The sequence below is a fragment of the Panulirus ornatus genome, chromosome 1 (genome assembly GCF_036320965.1).
Source record: "Panulirus ornatus isolate Po-2019 chromosome 1, ASM3632096v1, whole genome shotgun sequence".
Classification (NCBI taxonomy): domain Eukaryota; kingdom Metazoa; phylum Arthropoda; class Malacostraca; order Decapoda; family Palinuridae; genus Panulirus; species Panulirus ornatus.
Genome location: NC_092224.1, coordinates 31124670 through 31140835, shown reverse-complemented (window position 1 = coordinate 31140835; position 16166 = coordinate 31124670). Strand labels below are relative to the sequence as shown.

At 48.1% G+C, this 16166-nt stretch overlaps 1 protein-coding gene across 1 annotated transcript in view; it reads right to left on the bottom strand.

Moving 5' to 3' along the window:
- LOC139761183 (uncharacterized) overlaps nt 1-16166 on the bottom strand; it is an 86336-nt gene that overhangs the window by 42114 nt on the left and 28056 nt on the right. Inside the window, exon 2 of the mRNA XM_071685574.1 lies at nt 1836-1862. Coding sequence (XP_071541675.1) covers nt 1836-1862 — 27 coding nt within the window. The remainder of the gene's footprint in view (nt 1-1835; nt 1863-16166) is intronic.

Genomic DNA, 16166 nt, shown 5'->3' with positions numbered 1-16166 from the left:
CATTCTAATCTTAACCAGTGAAGTTCTCTCACCATTCAATAAAGTTCCCCACCAATTACAAATTTACTTCCCCTAACTTCTGATAACATTCCATAAAGTTTTTTAAATGATTTATTCATACAATTTCATTCTTTTAGTATTAAAGTTTTCCCATGAATGATTTACTAAAAAAAAAAGTTCTTTCTGAAAACGTTCTCCAGACACTTTCAACGAAAATCTATCCAAGTTTTACAAATGAAGTTCTACCTAAGTCAACAATCTTCTCTAACCTTTGCTGCTAAATAGTTGTTACTTTTACCAATGAATTTCTCCCAACTGCATAAATAAATGGTCAGTGATAGATGGGGTGAGGAGTTCATATTGCTAGTGAGAGAGAGAGAGAGAGAGAGAGAGAGAGAGAGAGAGAGAGAGAGAGAGAGAGAGAGAGAGAGAGAGAGAGAGAGAGAGAGCATAGGCGGTACCTCTTCAGTAAGCTGGGGATGGAAGTGCCTGTGACAGGTGAGTCAGTTGATGTTTACAGCTGATACAACGCTAATGGAAGTCTTGAGGGAGAAACTCTAGAGGCTGGTGTGTGAATATGAGAGAGTGTGTGACAGGAAGAAGTAGAGAGTGAATATGAACAAAATTGGTAACGAGGCGTAGCAGGGAAGGGAGACAGAGTGGCTTGAGTGTGAGTTTGAACGGGGAGAACTTAAGAGGAGGTGGAATGCTTTGTGTACCCGGGAGTAAATATGGTAGTGGACGGAACCACAGGAGTTTAAATGAGTCATACAGTGGGACAAGGAGCCTAAGAAGGTCGTGTATTCAGTGAGGAGCGTGTGGAAGGAGGGGTCAATGTCTTTCGGGTAAAGATAGGCATGTTTGAAGATATAGTAATCCTGACCCTAGATGCAAAAGAAGAGAGAGTGGACTTTTTGGAAATGAAATTCTTAAGGACGAGATGTGTTGTGAAGAGGGATGATTGTGTAAGGAATGACGGTATGCGAGCGAGGTATGGCAGTAAGTGCAGTCTGTTTGAGACAGCTGACCAGAATGTGCTGAAATGGTTTGGTCATCTGGAGAGGATGAGCGAAGAAAGAATGACGAAGTGGATCGATGTATAAGAAGTGGAGAAAGCAAGAGGAAGAGGGAGACCAAAATGGAATATGAAAGGGTGGGAGGAAGGAAGCCTTCAGGGATCGTGGCCTGAACATTTAGAAGGGTAAAAGTAGGCATGGGATAGACGGGATTGGATCGATGTGGTATACATAGGGTGACGTGCTGGTAATGGGATGAACCCACCTACATAAAGACTACAGGGTAAACCAAGGAATGGACTTTAAGGCTTGACTATGGCTGGTGGGTTCTGGTTTCGGGTGCGTTATAGATAATAGGTGGATAGTGGATGTTGTGAGGCCCCCCTGTGATCACAGGGACTCGGTTCATGTTGGCAGCTCGCTAAAGCGGGGAAACGGCGAATGAGTATGAGAAACAGAAATACCTGCAAATACCTGGAAATACTCCCTCCAATACTTCAGTAATAGAATTCCCCCGAACTTGACTAAAAAGTCTTAATCTATCTATACAAATAATTCTCTTTCTTGAATACAATTCTCCGTGTTTCCCCTCTACGTGTGTGGGTACAGTCAATACAGGAATCAAATATACAGAGTGATGGGCAGATCTCCACTCAGTCCACCTTGTGGATTTTAGGGGATGAATTACACATACAGACACACACACAGAGATACATTTCTGAAGGCAGGTCTCCCACAGTAGGGCGCCGAGAAGCTCCTCATGTCGGCTCTGTCTTTCACACACTACAGGGAAACGTAGTCATCTCTTGTTATACGTACCTGAGGGAAAGATTATGGGACAAATACCTGGAAAATAGAGGAGAAAAACATATATGAATTACTTTGATAATAATAATAATAATAATAATAATAATAATAATAATAATAATAATAACAATAATGATAAACAATAATAATAATATACTACCTGAAATACATGAAAAAACAGTAAAGAAAAATATATACAAGTTATTTTCATAATGGAATACAGATATATAACAACAATAACAATAATAGTAATAATGATGATAATGATACTACTACTACTACTAATGATAATAATACTAATAATGATAATAATGATATATGCTACATTACACCCATAAGTACCCATTTTCCCTTGATCATAAATAACCCTTGAAGTCGACGGTACGGTCCATGAGCACGACGGTGCGTCCCTTGAACACGACGGTGCGTCCCTTGAACACGACGGTACGACCCTTGAGCACGACGGTACGGCCCTGAGCGCAAGTTCTGGCTGAGGCGGTGTGACTGGGTCACGACCAAAGTTAGGTCAGTGAAGACATCATGACCAAGAGTCATTCCCTCGACGTCATGGACTGTACCGTCGACGTCATGGACTGTACCGTCGACGTCATGGACTGTACCGTCGACGTCATGGACTGTACCCCCCCCCCCCCAATTATCCGCAGGGGACGAGCCTGTCCGTTGATAAGGCACCAACACAACACACGGGAGTAACACCCCCCCACACACGACGAGAGACGTCAACACCCAGGGAGCTCTCACAGCCTCCCTGGGACGCAGAAGCCCACCAACAGTCGACTGAAATAACATTTTACCTCTTAAACCCACCGCTCACCCCTCGCCAAGACGGTCGGTCGGGTCCTTGCCACGTGGAAGGCACGTCGGTAAGGCTTCACCTTGACGATCTCCTTAACCAGCAGCGTGCGACCACCCCCCCCCCCACCACCACACTGCTGGCAAGCGTAAACAAACACCGCTGACGTGTAACTATACGCTCCTCCTAACTACCACCACCAACGCACCCTCCCTCACCCCGAGCCCACACCACCAACCTGGGCAGGCACCTTGCCTCCTGCCACGTCCTGTGTGTGTGTGTGTGTGTGTGTGTGTGTGTAGAGAGAGAGAGAGAGAGAGAGAGAGAGAGGAAAAAAAAAAAGATGATCGAATGGGCGCCAGGAGTTTCACCGGGAAAGCAGATCGCAGCGGCTATTGATCCCGTGGTCTTCCACGCCAGCGTTGTCATGAGAGAGAGAGAGAGAGAGAGAGAGAGAGAGAGAGAGAGAGAGAGGATCTTCCCTCCCTCCCCTTAGTTACCAAAGAGACTTGTGCGTCTGCCTCCCTCCCTCTCCCTCTCCACATCGTTCCGGCTTCTCATCTACGAAAGCTATGCTCACGGCACCTGTCTGCCAAATCACCTCCCGACTGGATTCTCTTACGATGTAGGTCGCCTGAGACCGGTTGTCATGACGTCATGCGACGCAGCTTCCCGGATGAGACTTCGAGACGGAAACTTTCACAGTAAACCCACTGTTCATCACGACCACCACCAGGTCAACAGTCGTCTGGGGGTCGTCAGACCTCTTTTAAGTCACTTGGAAATGTCGGTGGAATTGGGTGAAAGTATATATATATATATATATATATATATATATATATATACAGTATTCAAGATGGTAGAGAATGACATAGTCGATGATTTAATCACGTCTACAGAAGTGGAAACATTAAGTTCATTTTCTTCCCTTTCTTTTTTTTTTTTTACATCGGAGGCTCTAGTCACGATTAAAAGTCCACATCGAGGCCGGGCCTTAAGTGAAATATAGAGAGGTTAATGAAAAGGAAAAAGAAGAGACAAGAGAAAGTATTACTTTTTTTTTTGAGGAATTGAAATATCTGTCTTAAAATGTTGGGAAAGACATAAGAGGGTAAAGAGTTCCAAAGCTTGCAGGTATAGGGAAGGAAATCGTTATCAAAACGGCCCACCTTTGAGTTGCCAGCGACCACACAGCAATGATGTGAAGCAGCAGCTTGCGCGCACACACACACACACACACACACACACACACACACACACACACACACACACACACACACACAATATATATATATATATATATATATATATATATATATATATATATATATATATATATATATATATATATATATATCGAATAAGGCGTATAAGAGAATAGATTGGGAAGAGGGTGAGTGATTCCAGATGATGGTAGGTTTAATTTTCATATAGATGAGTTGGTGAGGTCTTAGAGAGAGAGACGATTATGTAAGCTGCAGTGGGGTGAGGTGTCGGCCTTGGAAAGGAATCAATTATTGTTTGCTGATCATTCAGCAACGATGGCAGATTCGATTGTGAATATGCCGAAGTTAGTGTTTGAGTTTAGGATAATGTGTGAGAGGAGGATAGTAAAACTGAATGTGAACATAAGCATGGCTATTAGTTTTTGCAGGACTGAGGGACTGGTTTCTTGGAATATGAGTATGAGTGGTTTCGGTGTATAGATGTAGCCTGATAGATGTACGTAGATCTCCATCTTGCTCATCAACTCGTCTCATCAACAATCCTAGTAACGTGTATAAGAGCACGGGTCTACAGCAAATCTAGAAGCAAACTTTACAAAGCTTTTTCTCTGAAGATGGATCAATCGATCGCTCTCGACTCCACTGCCAGTAACTACCATAAAAAGACAAACTTGTACAACAGTTTCAAGGTCTTATGGAACGAGTCTACACACACACTCATTATGAGGCGGTGGTGATACTCCATCCTGGCCCCTACCTCACAGCTCATTCAGCTCCCTCCCGAGGTTATAACATAACCCACTGACCCTTATAATGCTTATGTACACCACTCCATCAACACACAGTCCCACTCCCATCATCATCTCATCACCAACCAACGTCTCCTTTGCTTAACTCTAATAATTTTGCTCTCTATATGAATTTCAACGTACTCCTTCGCTCCACTACGATATGTGAATATAATTTAGTCTTTTATACGTTCCAGTTCTGAAAAAAATAATTCTATGCTCCCGAACGCCATTCTAGGGTTCACTCGTGTCTATGTCTTGTGTGTCTATCTTCAGTCTCGCATCCCTTGCCTACTGGCATCTCCTTTTGTCCTATGCCTTCGTTCAGACAACCCTCCCCTCGCTGTGTATACTTTCTATTTTCATTTACTAACTCGTTTCTGGTACCGTCCATACCTTTGACACCTGGCTTTCATATATTTCTCTCCTAAGTAACTTGGATTTTCCCATAATGTATCCTACGATTTTGCATATTCCATTTTCACTATTCACCTCAAAATATAGTTTTAGTTCCTCTAGTCTTCCTAATCCAATGTCATTACGAGAAATCTGGTGGCTTTTTCTTTCCCAGTGCAGTACGCGAGAGCCTAAATGGCCTTTTCTTTTCTTTTTTTCCTTGGACGCTACATGACGATGTGTTCACGCTCCGCACCTCACCCGGCCCACAACAAGGAAGCACCACTAAGCTGCAGCGATACGGTTTCATCTTACCATAGGTTGCCTTTTTTACTGTTTACGTCCATTTTCTTTGTCAAATTTTTACCAATATATTCTTGGTTCTCAGTCTTTACTTTTTTTTCTTTTTGTGTTCAACACTTGAAGTAGTCTTCATGGACTCGTGTATACTTTTGCCACAGCCGAGACATGTTATACACACACACACACACACACACACACACACACACAAACAAACAAACATGCACACGCATGACGTCACATATAAACACGTGGGAATGTCAAATTGAAAACAATGTCTACAACAGCAGAGAAACAATTAGGAAATGCAACACAGGTGTAGCACAAGGATTGAAATTCAATATTGCTGGAGTAATGTTAAAAAAATTTGCTGAAAACAGATAAAATCTGTTCTATTTTGTCCCTAGGGATACGTGATAGTAAGGAAGGAGAGACAAGGAAAGATTGAAGCTGACTATCGTAATAAGTGAAGCCCTCAAGCTCCAGGATACACTGTAAGATGCGCCATTCAGAAAATACATAATGATAAGAGTATCTGTGGGATAGAAAAAGCACGATAGGGTTGAGAACTTATAAGTCTTCAGAGAAATTGAGTAAAACACTACAAAACATTTACGAAGAAAATAAAAAAAAAACCCAACCGGATTGGTGAATGAAGCAGACACATACTTCTCAGGATTCAAATATTGATTCTTTTAGAGACATCGAGTCATGGAGGGACCACAAGGCCAAGTTTGAGTGTATGCAAGGGAATCTGAGTACACTAGACTCACAAGCGTTGACACGACACACACACACACACACAACCTTACAGCAAGACACATCTGTGGTGGCTCCAAACTGAAGGTTTTGAACTACTGCGACATCAGACGTCTGTTCATAAGTGGCAGTAGCCACGGAACCTTCCTCAGAAGCTGAGGGGAGACCCTCAATCCACCTCCTTAACAATTCAAGGGGCCTTCATCAGTCACTGAGAAGAAGGACCTCCTCCTCACCAGTCACAAGGCCTTCCTCAGCCACTGATATAAGAGCCTCCTCTTCCTTCTCCTCCTCAACAGTCACGGAACCTTCCTCAGAGACCGAGAAAGAGAGGCCTTCCATTTCACCAGGAACAAGGCCTTCCTCAGCCACTGAGGAAGGTCCTCCTCCTCCTCCTCCTCCTCCTCCTCCTCTTCTTCTTCTTCTTCCTCAGATCCACCCCCTGCTCCAGGGCCGTCTGTTCCATTGTTCACGATGTTCCTACATGCTATTGTTCTCTTCAACTGCATTCACCAGCCAGTGTGGGGGCAAGACCCTCCCTGCAGTCTCCTTTGAGACACAGTATTTCAAAAATATAACCACCTGCTCGCCAACCCTCCCGAACTGTCCAGCTTAAGCTGTCGAACACAGGGGTCCATCTACCGACCACGAATTTACACAGGGGACCTTCCAGTGACCACGAATTTACTCAGGGAACCTTCTAATGACCATGAATTTACACAGGGGACCTTCTTAATGACCACGAATTTACATATGGACTCTTTTACTAGCCACGAATTTACGGTGGACCAACAGACCACCAAATTCAAAAGTCAGTAAAACTGCTTCACGAAGTAATCACGAAAATATCAAAGCCCTAGAAAAATATAAGAGACAATCTGACATTATAACATTGTTTATACATGTCCAGGAAACCCCCCCTTGGGCATCGTATTTAATCTCCGACTGGATGTAACCGGTGGGGAAAAAAAAAAAAAAAACTCCATAGGAGTTCTTAAGTTAATACACATCACCCATTTTCATGATGCTAATGAGGGGGGAAACAGTATCATTTCATTCTAATTCATTATAATTCTCTCGGGAAGTCTGGGTCCAGGAACCTCCCACACACACACACACCCACCACCACCCACCTCTTACGCCCCCACATCTCGGAGGCTGCCAAGGCTACGCAGAGACGAACACGCTCTTCAAAAATCTTCAAGATGGAAGGTCGGGAACTCTCGCGTTTTGTCCCTCGTGACAGACGACTGTACCTGAAATTGACCCTGTACCGTATGTCTGATGTGTACGGTACAGTCTCCACTGCCGGCGGTACCTGGAGACTGATCCTGTACCGTACTGATGACGTGAACGGTACAGTCTTTACTGCCGGCAGTACCTGGAGACGACCCTATGCTATACGACCGACGTGTATGGTACTGTGTCTCCTGACGACGGTACATGGAGGTGACACTATGCTGCACGTCTGACGTGTATCATAAAGATCATTTTGGCAACGGTAGTTGACGATTACCCTGGACCAATAGCAGCCATCGTTACCAGTAGCTACAACATTACCAATACCACGACTGTGTTTACAGATACCTTTACATCTCTCTCTCTCTCTCTCTCTCTCTCTCTCTCTCTCTCTCTCTCTCTCTCTCTCTCTCTATCTATCTATCTATCTATCTATCTATCTATCTCTAACTGTGAAAAGAATGAGAAACAACATCGTAGGGAGGGTAATGATAAGCTAACGCCCCTCGTGGCAAATATCATCTCGAGGCGCTACAGGCCAGGAGGAGAAGGGTGATCATATCCCTTGAATCCTAGCCTGCGTCAGGGGATGGACGGGGAGCCTGCAGGGCCTCCGGTTCTAGCCTGCAGCAGCAGGGAATGGATAGGGGAGCCTGCAGGGTCCTGAAACCTATCCTGCAGCAGGGAATGGACCATAGGAAGCACACGGACACCACAGGCATCATGGGGACCACCAGAGGCATCATGGGGACCACCAGAGGCATCACGGGGATACCAGAGGCATCATGGGGACACCAGAGGCATCACAGGGATACCAGAGGCATCATGGGGACACCAGAGGCATCACCGGGATACCAGAGGCATCACGGAGACACCAAAGGCACCACATACCAGAGGCATGGGGGAGACACCAGAGGCACCACAGGGACACCAGAGGCATCACGGAGACACCAAAGGCACCACAGGGACACCAGAGGCATCATGGGGGCACCAGAGGCATCACGGGGACACCAGAGGCATCACGGAGACACCAAAGGCACCACAGGGACACCAGAGGCATCACGGGGACACCAGAGGCATCACAGGGATACCAGAGGCATGAGGGAGACACCAGAGGCATCACGGGGACACCAGAGGCATCACAGGGATACCAGAGGCATGAGGGAGACACCAGAGGCATCACGGGGATACCAGAGGCATGAGGGAGACACCAGAGGCATGGCGGGGTCACGAGCCGGGCGGCAGGTGGAGCCACCACGTTGATGATGACACCTGCAGGTGACGTAATGAGAAGCATTACTGCACCCGCACTGCCAGCCAGGCCCTTCACCTCCACCACTGACTCCTGTTTCTCCCGACCATTATCTCTGTCTCACGACCATTATCTCTGTCTCACGACCATTATCTCTGTCTCCCGACCATTATCTCTGTCTCCCGACCATTATCTCTGTCTCCCGGCCATTATCTCTGTCTCACGACCATTATCTCTGTTTTGAGATCATTATCTCTATCTCACATGACCATCATCTGTCTCTCAAAACCTTTATCTCTTGTCTCATGACCGTTATCTCTATGTCTCACATTACCATCATCTATCTCCCAAAACTTTTACCTCTTGGTTCTCACGATCTTCATCTCTTTCATGGTTATTCTATTTCTCTGTCAAGATCACTATCTCTACGATCATTATCTCTGTATCTCTCGACCATTATCTCTGTCTCGAACCACTGTCTCTGGCCATGGTCTCCCACGACCATCATCTCTTTATACGATCCATACCTCTGTCTCTCTCACGGTTATTCTCTCTCTCTCTCTCTCTCTCTCTCTCTCTCTCTCTCTCTCTCTCTCTCTCTCTCACGACTATCATCTCTTCATACGACCCTTGTCTGCCTCTCACGATCATCATTCTCTCTCTCTCTCTCTCTCTCTCTCTCTCTCTCTCTCTCTCTCTCTCTCTCTCTCTCTCTCTCTCCCTCTCTCCCTCTCTCTCTCACACACACACACACAACGACCATTACCTCTTTCTCTCACGACCATAACCACCCTGTCTCTTACAACCTCAGTCTTCCAGGCTCCTGGGCCTGCTCTTCCCTCCGCGCTTCCGTCTTGGTCAGCCAGCCTCCTCCTGCCCACAGTCCTCTCCTCCTCACACCAACCTTAGAATATGAGAGAAGAACCACCACCTCCGTGGCGTCCCGAAGGTGCGCTCCGCAGTGCTGGAGACAAGGTCGAGAAGGCTGACGAGGCTGTGGGTGATCGATGAGCCCGTCAAACTTACCAAAACTCCCGGGAATGTATAGAATAATAGATCCGGCAGCGTCTATGTGTGAGGAAGAGGGAGGGCGCGCGCGGGCGGTTGCCGCCGTCCCTCCCTCCAACCTGACACATGAACCATTCACAATGCAAAGCTGGCGGGAGGGAGGAGGGAGGAAGTCTGTGACCGGCGCTGGGATACAGTGTCACACTGGCCAACCAACAGTGTCACACTGGCCAACAACAGTGTCACACTGGCCAACAACAGTGTCACACTGGCCAACAACAGTGTCACACTGGCCAACAACAGTGTCACACTGGCCAACAACAGTGTCACACTGGCCAACAACAGTGTCACACTGGCCAACAACAGTGTCACACTGGCCAACAACAGTGTCACACTGGCCAACAACAGTGTCACACTGGCCAACAACAGTGTCACACTGGCCAACCAACAGTGTCCACACTGGCCAACCAACAGTGTCACACTGGCCAACAACAGTGTCACACTGGCCAACAACAGTGTCACACTGGCCAACCAACAGTGTCCACACTGGCCAACCAACAGTGTCCACACTGGCCAACCAACAGTGTCACACTGGCCAACAACAGTGTCACACTGGCCAACAACAGTGTCACACTGGCCAACAACAGTGTCACACTGGCCAACAACAGTGTCACACTGGCCAACAACAGTGTCACACTGGCCAACCAACAGTGTCACACTGGCCAACAACAGTGTCACACTGGCCAACAACAGTGTCACACTGGCCAACAACAGTGTCACACTGGCCAACAACAGTGTCACACTGGCCAACCAACAGTGTCACACTGGCCAACAACAGTGTCACACTGGCCAACCAACAGTGTCACACTGGCCAACCAACAGTGTCACACTGGCCAACCAACAGTGTCACACTGGCCAACCAACAGTGTCACACTGGCAACCAACAGTGTCACACTGGCCAACAACAGTGTCACACTGGCCAACAACAGTGTCACACTGGCCAACCAACAGTGTCACACTGGCCAACCAACAGTGTCACACTGGCCAACAACAGTGTCACACTGGCCAACAACAGTGTCACACTGGCCAACAACAGTGTCACACTGGCCAACAACAGTGTCACACTGGCCAACCAACAGTGTCCACACTGGCCAACCAACAGTGGTCACACTGGCCAACAACAGTGTCACACTGGCCAACCAACAGTGTCACACTGGCCAACAACAGTGTCACACTGGCCAACAACAGTGTCACACTGGCCAACAACAGTGTCACACTGGCCAACAACAGTGTCACACTGGCCAACCAACAGTGTCACACTGGCCAACAACAGTGTCACACTGGCCAACAACAGTGTCACACTGGCCAACCAACAGTGTCACACTGGCCAACCAACAGTGTCCACACTGGCCAACCAACAGTGTCACACTGGCCAACAACAGTGTCACACTGGCCAACCAACAGTGTCACACTGGCCAACCAACAGTGTCCACACTGGCCAACCAACAGTGTCACACTGGCCAACAACAGTGTCACACTGGCCAACCAACAGTGTCACACTGGCCAACAACAGTGTCACACTGGCCAACCAACAGTGTCACACTGGCCAACAACAGTGTCACACTGGCCAACCAACAGTGTCACACTGGCCAACAACAGTGTCACACTGGCCAACCAACAGTGTCCACACTGGCCAACCAACAGTGTCCACACTGGCCAACCAACAGTGTCACACTGGCCAACAACAGTGTCACACTGGCCAACAACAGTGTCACACTGGCCAACCAACAGTGTCACACTGGCCAACAACAGTGTCACACTGGCCAACAACAGTGTCACACTGGCCAACCAACAGTGTCACACTGGCCAACCAACAGTGTCACACTGGCCAACCAACAGTGTCACACTGGCCAACAACAGTGTCACACTGGCCAACCAACAGTGTCACACTGGCCAACCAACAGTGTCCACACTGGCCAACCAACAGTGTCCACACTGGCCAACCAACAGTGTCACACTGGCCAACAACAGTGTCACACTGGCCAACAACAGTGTCACACTGGCCAACCAACAGTGTCACACTGGCCAACCAACAGTGTCACACTGGCCAACAACAGTGTCACACTGGCCAACAACAGTGTCACACTGGCCAACAACAGTGTCACACTGGCCAACAACAGTGTCACACTGGCCAACAACAGTGTCACACTGGCCAACAACAGTGTCACACTGGCCAACCAACAGTGTCCACACTGGCCAACCAACAGTGTCACACTGGCCAACCAACAGTGTCCACACTGGCCAACCAACAGTGTCACACTGGCCAACCAACAGTGTCCACACTGGCCAACCAACAGTGTCCACACTGGCCAACCAACAGTGTCCACACTGGCCAACCAACAGTGTCCACACTGGCCAACCAACAGTGTCACACTGGCCAACCAACAGTGTCACACTGGCCAACCAACAGTGTCACACTGGCCAACAACCAAGTGTCACGCTGGCCAAACAGCAGCATCACACTGGCCAACCAACAGTGTCACACTGGCCAACCAACAGTGTCACACTGGCCAACCAACAGTGTCCACACTGGCCCCCAAACAGGGGTCACACGGGCCCAAACCCCAACATGTCCAAAACGGGCCAACCAACAGGGGGCACACGGCCCAAACCCAAACCCAATGTCCCCGGGCCCAAAACCCAACGGCCCACACGGCCAACCAACATTGTCACACGGCCAACCAACATTGCCCACATGGCCAACCAACAGGGGTCACACGGGCCCAAACAACCAATTGGGTCACCCCGGGCCCAAAACCGGAGCATCACACTGGCCAACCGACACTGACCACAGAGCAGAGCCTTCCACTGGCCCCAGCTAGGCTGGTCAATACCCGTGTGGTGGGTTACGCGCTATGGTCTTGCCTCGACCTTTCCTCGTGGCTTACTCTATAATTAACGGTCTCCTCTACCTCCTGCTTCCCCTCTACTACCTCACACAGGGCCTGCTCTACCTCCTGCTTCCCCTCTACTACCTCACACAGGGCCTGCTCTACCTCCTGCTTCCCCTCTACTACCTCACACAGGGCCTGCTCTACCTCCTGCTTCCCCTCTACTACCTCAAACAGTGGCTGCTCTACCCCGACACACAAGGGCTGCTCTACCTCCTGCTTCCCCTCTACCCCCTCACACAGGGGCTCCAATTCCTACCGCTTCCCCTTTACCCCCTTCAATAAGAGTTGTTTTACCTCCTGCTTCCCCATATACCCTCTTAAACAGGGAGTGCTCTACCCCCTACTTCCTTTACCCTCCCTCAGAGAGTTGCCACTCTACCTCCTGTTTCCCTCCACTACCTTCTCACACAGGGGCTGTTCTACCTCCTCCTCCTCCTCTAACCCCTTCTCTACCTCCTGCTTCTCGTCTACCCCTTCACACGTAGATTACTCTATCTCCTCTCTACTCAATCCCCCACATACACACACACACACACACACACAAACACACAAAACTGACACACGGCGGCAAAAGACGTGACCATCCAACACACCCAGACGGTGATGTCGCCTGGCCCGACTTCCTCCAGAGAGTCAAAGAGACAGGTGACCCGCTGAATCTAAAGTTAAGCCCCTTAAACTCTACTAGGAATTACGGTCTACAGCGAACGGACTGTTTGGCTGCACTGACAACTTTAAATCATTATAGTCAGCCATAATCCATATCAAATGTAGTCATTTCTAAGCCTAAAACAATGCCTTATAATACGCAAAAATACTTTTAAAACTACGACACCTCAAAACAAAAACAAAAAATGGGAGGAACGTTCATTGAATCAGAGACCAGCGAAGAACTGTATACCCTGTAAACTAGGAGTAAACTAGCTTAGCCATGAAGAGGTGAAGAGCCAGTGGTATACCTTTAACTCTCACAACTATATAATTCATTTAGATGCAGCCAACAACAGTGTGGGAAGACCTACAGCTGTGGTGAGTCTACAACCCCGAGGCCATTGGGTGAGGCATGGCATGCAAACTGTATACCTAAACGTAGAACTGTAAACCACTAGCTCATACGATTATTCATGTCGATACAGCCGAGTTTGAACGATATACTTAAGCTGTTTAACCCCAATAGCTTAGGCCATTCGTTTGAATATGTAAACCTTGTTTTGATATGAAAACCTACAAGAGTAAACTTCCAAAAAGAAACAGGAATATGAGTCTGGATACGTCCTGTAAACCTCCAAATTCCAAATGAATCGTCCAGCTGTGGTGTGTAAACCTACCTCGGATTACTCGCTTACATACATCCAACTACACTGGTTAAGCCTACAGCCGTAAAAAACCTCCAAAAGAGAAAACGAATACATTTTTTTGGAGGAGGGAGGGAGGAGGCTTTTTATGTACGCGGGTAGTGGTGGTGATGGCGGTGGAGGTAGGAGGGTGCTTTTGTAGGAGGGAGGGACAGATATGTCTCTCTCTCTCTCTCTCTCTCTCTCTCTCTCTCTCTCTCTCTCTCAACAACGCTCCATTCTCAACCAGGTCTTTACGATCCAGGCGAAGGTTATACGGTGAGCGATCTCGGGGCATCGTAAGGTAGACGGCCGAAACGAGAGAGAGAGAGAGAGAGAGAGAGAGAGAGAGAGAGAGAGAGAGAGAGAGAGAGAGAGAGAGAGAGAGAGAGAGGTTGCATAACATCGCGGGAGTTGATTAAGTGTGCGGAGGAGGTGAGAAGGTGTGGTGGGGGTTTTTTTTCGGGGGGGTGAGGAGGTAAAAGAGTTCAGAGTTCACGTCTCAGGTCGCAGAGGTCGGTGAGTTGACTGGACTCGGTGCTTTTAAGCTCAGTTCATTGGGAACCAACGGAGGAGGAGTTCATGGCAGGTGAGACGACGCGTTCACCACGCTCAAATGCTTTCCTTCTCCCCCTTCCCCCAAAGTCCACGATGTGAACCCGCAGGCAGGCGCTCGGACTGAACGCAAATCACCAATGGGGGCCGCACTCACTTCTCCCACTCTCTTTGACTAAGAATATCTTTCGCATGGGAGGCTCCAGTCATGGACAAATAGTCCACAGCAAAGGCCGGGACTTCATTGGAATATAGAGAGAATGACGACACGGGAAAAGAAAAGACGGAGGAAAGGATTTACGAATCTTTGAGAAAATGAAAGACCCGTCTTTCAAAATGCGTCATGTCATAGCTATTTGCGCATGAGGAGGACGTACAGTGTGTTCCAAAGTTTCGACACGTAGGGAGGAAAGAAGCAGGTATTTTTTTTTCCTAAAGTTTTTCTTCGTTTTTTTTTTATGTCTATCTTTACCATATGATTCTTGTTCAAGGGTGAGTACTACTGTTCAAGGGTGAGGACTGTACAGGGTGAGTGCTACTGTTCAAGGATGAGGACTGTACAGGGTGAGTACTACTGTTCAAGGGTGAGGACTGTACAGGGTGAGTGCTACTGTTCAAGGATGAGGACTGTACAGGGTAAGTACTACTGTTCAAGGATGAGGACTGTACAGGGTGAGCACAACTGTCCAAGGGTGAGGACTGTACAGGGTGAGTACTACTGTTCAAGGGTGAGGACTGTACAGGGTGAGTACTACTGTTCAAGGGTGAGGACTGTACAGGGTGAGTACTACTGTCCAAGGGTGAGGACTGTACAGGGTGAGTACTACTGTTCAAGGGTGAGGACTGTACAGGGTGAGTACTACTGTCCAAGGGTGAGGACTGTACAGGGTGAGTACTACTGTCCAAGGGTGAGGACTGTACATGGTGAGTACTGTACATGGGGAGCACGGTATAGGGTTAGTAATGTACATGGCTAGTACTGTATGTAGGAAGTACTGTACAAAATGAGTTCCTTACAGGATGGATACTTTACAGGATGAGGACTGTACACAGTAAGTACTGTACAAGGCGAGTATCGTCCAGGGGGATTACTGTACTGAGGAAGTACTGTACAGGATGAGCAATGTGCACGGGGAGTACTGTACAAGGCGAGTATATTGTACAGACGGAGTACAGTATAACGGATTACTGAGTTACGTACAGACTGAGTACTGTGCAGGCTCAGTTCTGTACAGGATGAGTACTGTTCAGGGTGAAGGCTGTACAGGGTTAGTACTGTACAGAGTGAACACCTTTATGTGTGTGTGTGTGTGTGTGTGTGTGTTTATGCTGAATTTGTATTACGAAATCTAACCCTAACAACAACGAAAGGCGCTAACAGCAAGACCACTGAAGACGAGGCCAATAATGAGCACCCGGGGTGGGCCAGGGGGCCCCCTTCCTGCCCCCCCAGCACCCCACCTACCACAATGGCCAGACAATGGCGCATAATTCGCAATGACTTTCGAGCTCGGAGGAACATACATACTAAGTCGGGAACACACTCGCTTCCTGATTACAGAAACTGGCCGGGGGCATAACAAGGACACGCGACGCCTAGCAACAAGGAGGAGAGGGTGTGGAGCAGCTGCTGTCGACGGGGCGGCGCCCCGGAAGTCGACCCCGCGGAAGCAAAAGGTCTTCAGGACACGGAACTCTCGAGACAACCTCGTTACTGG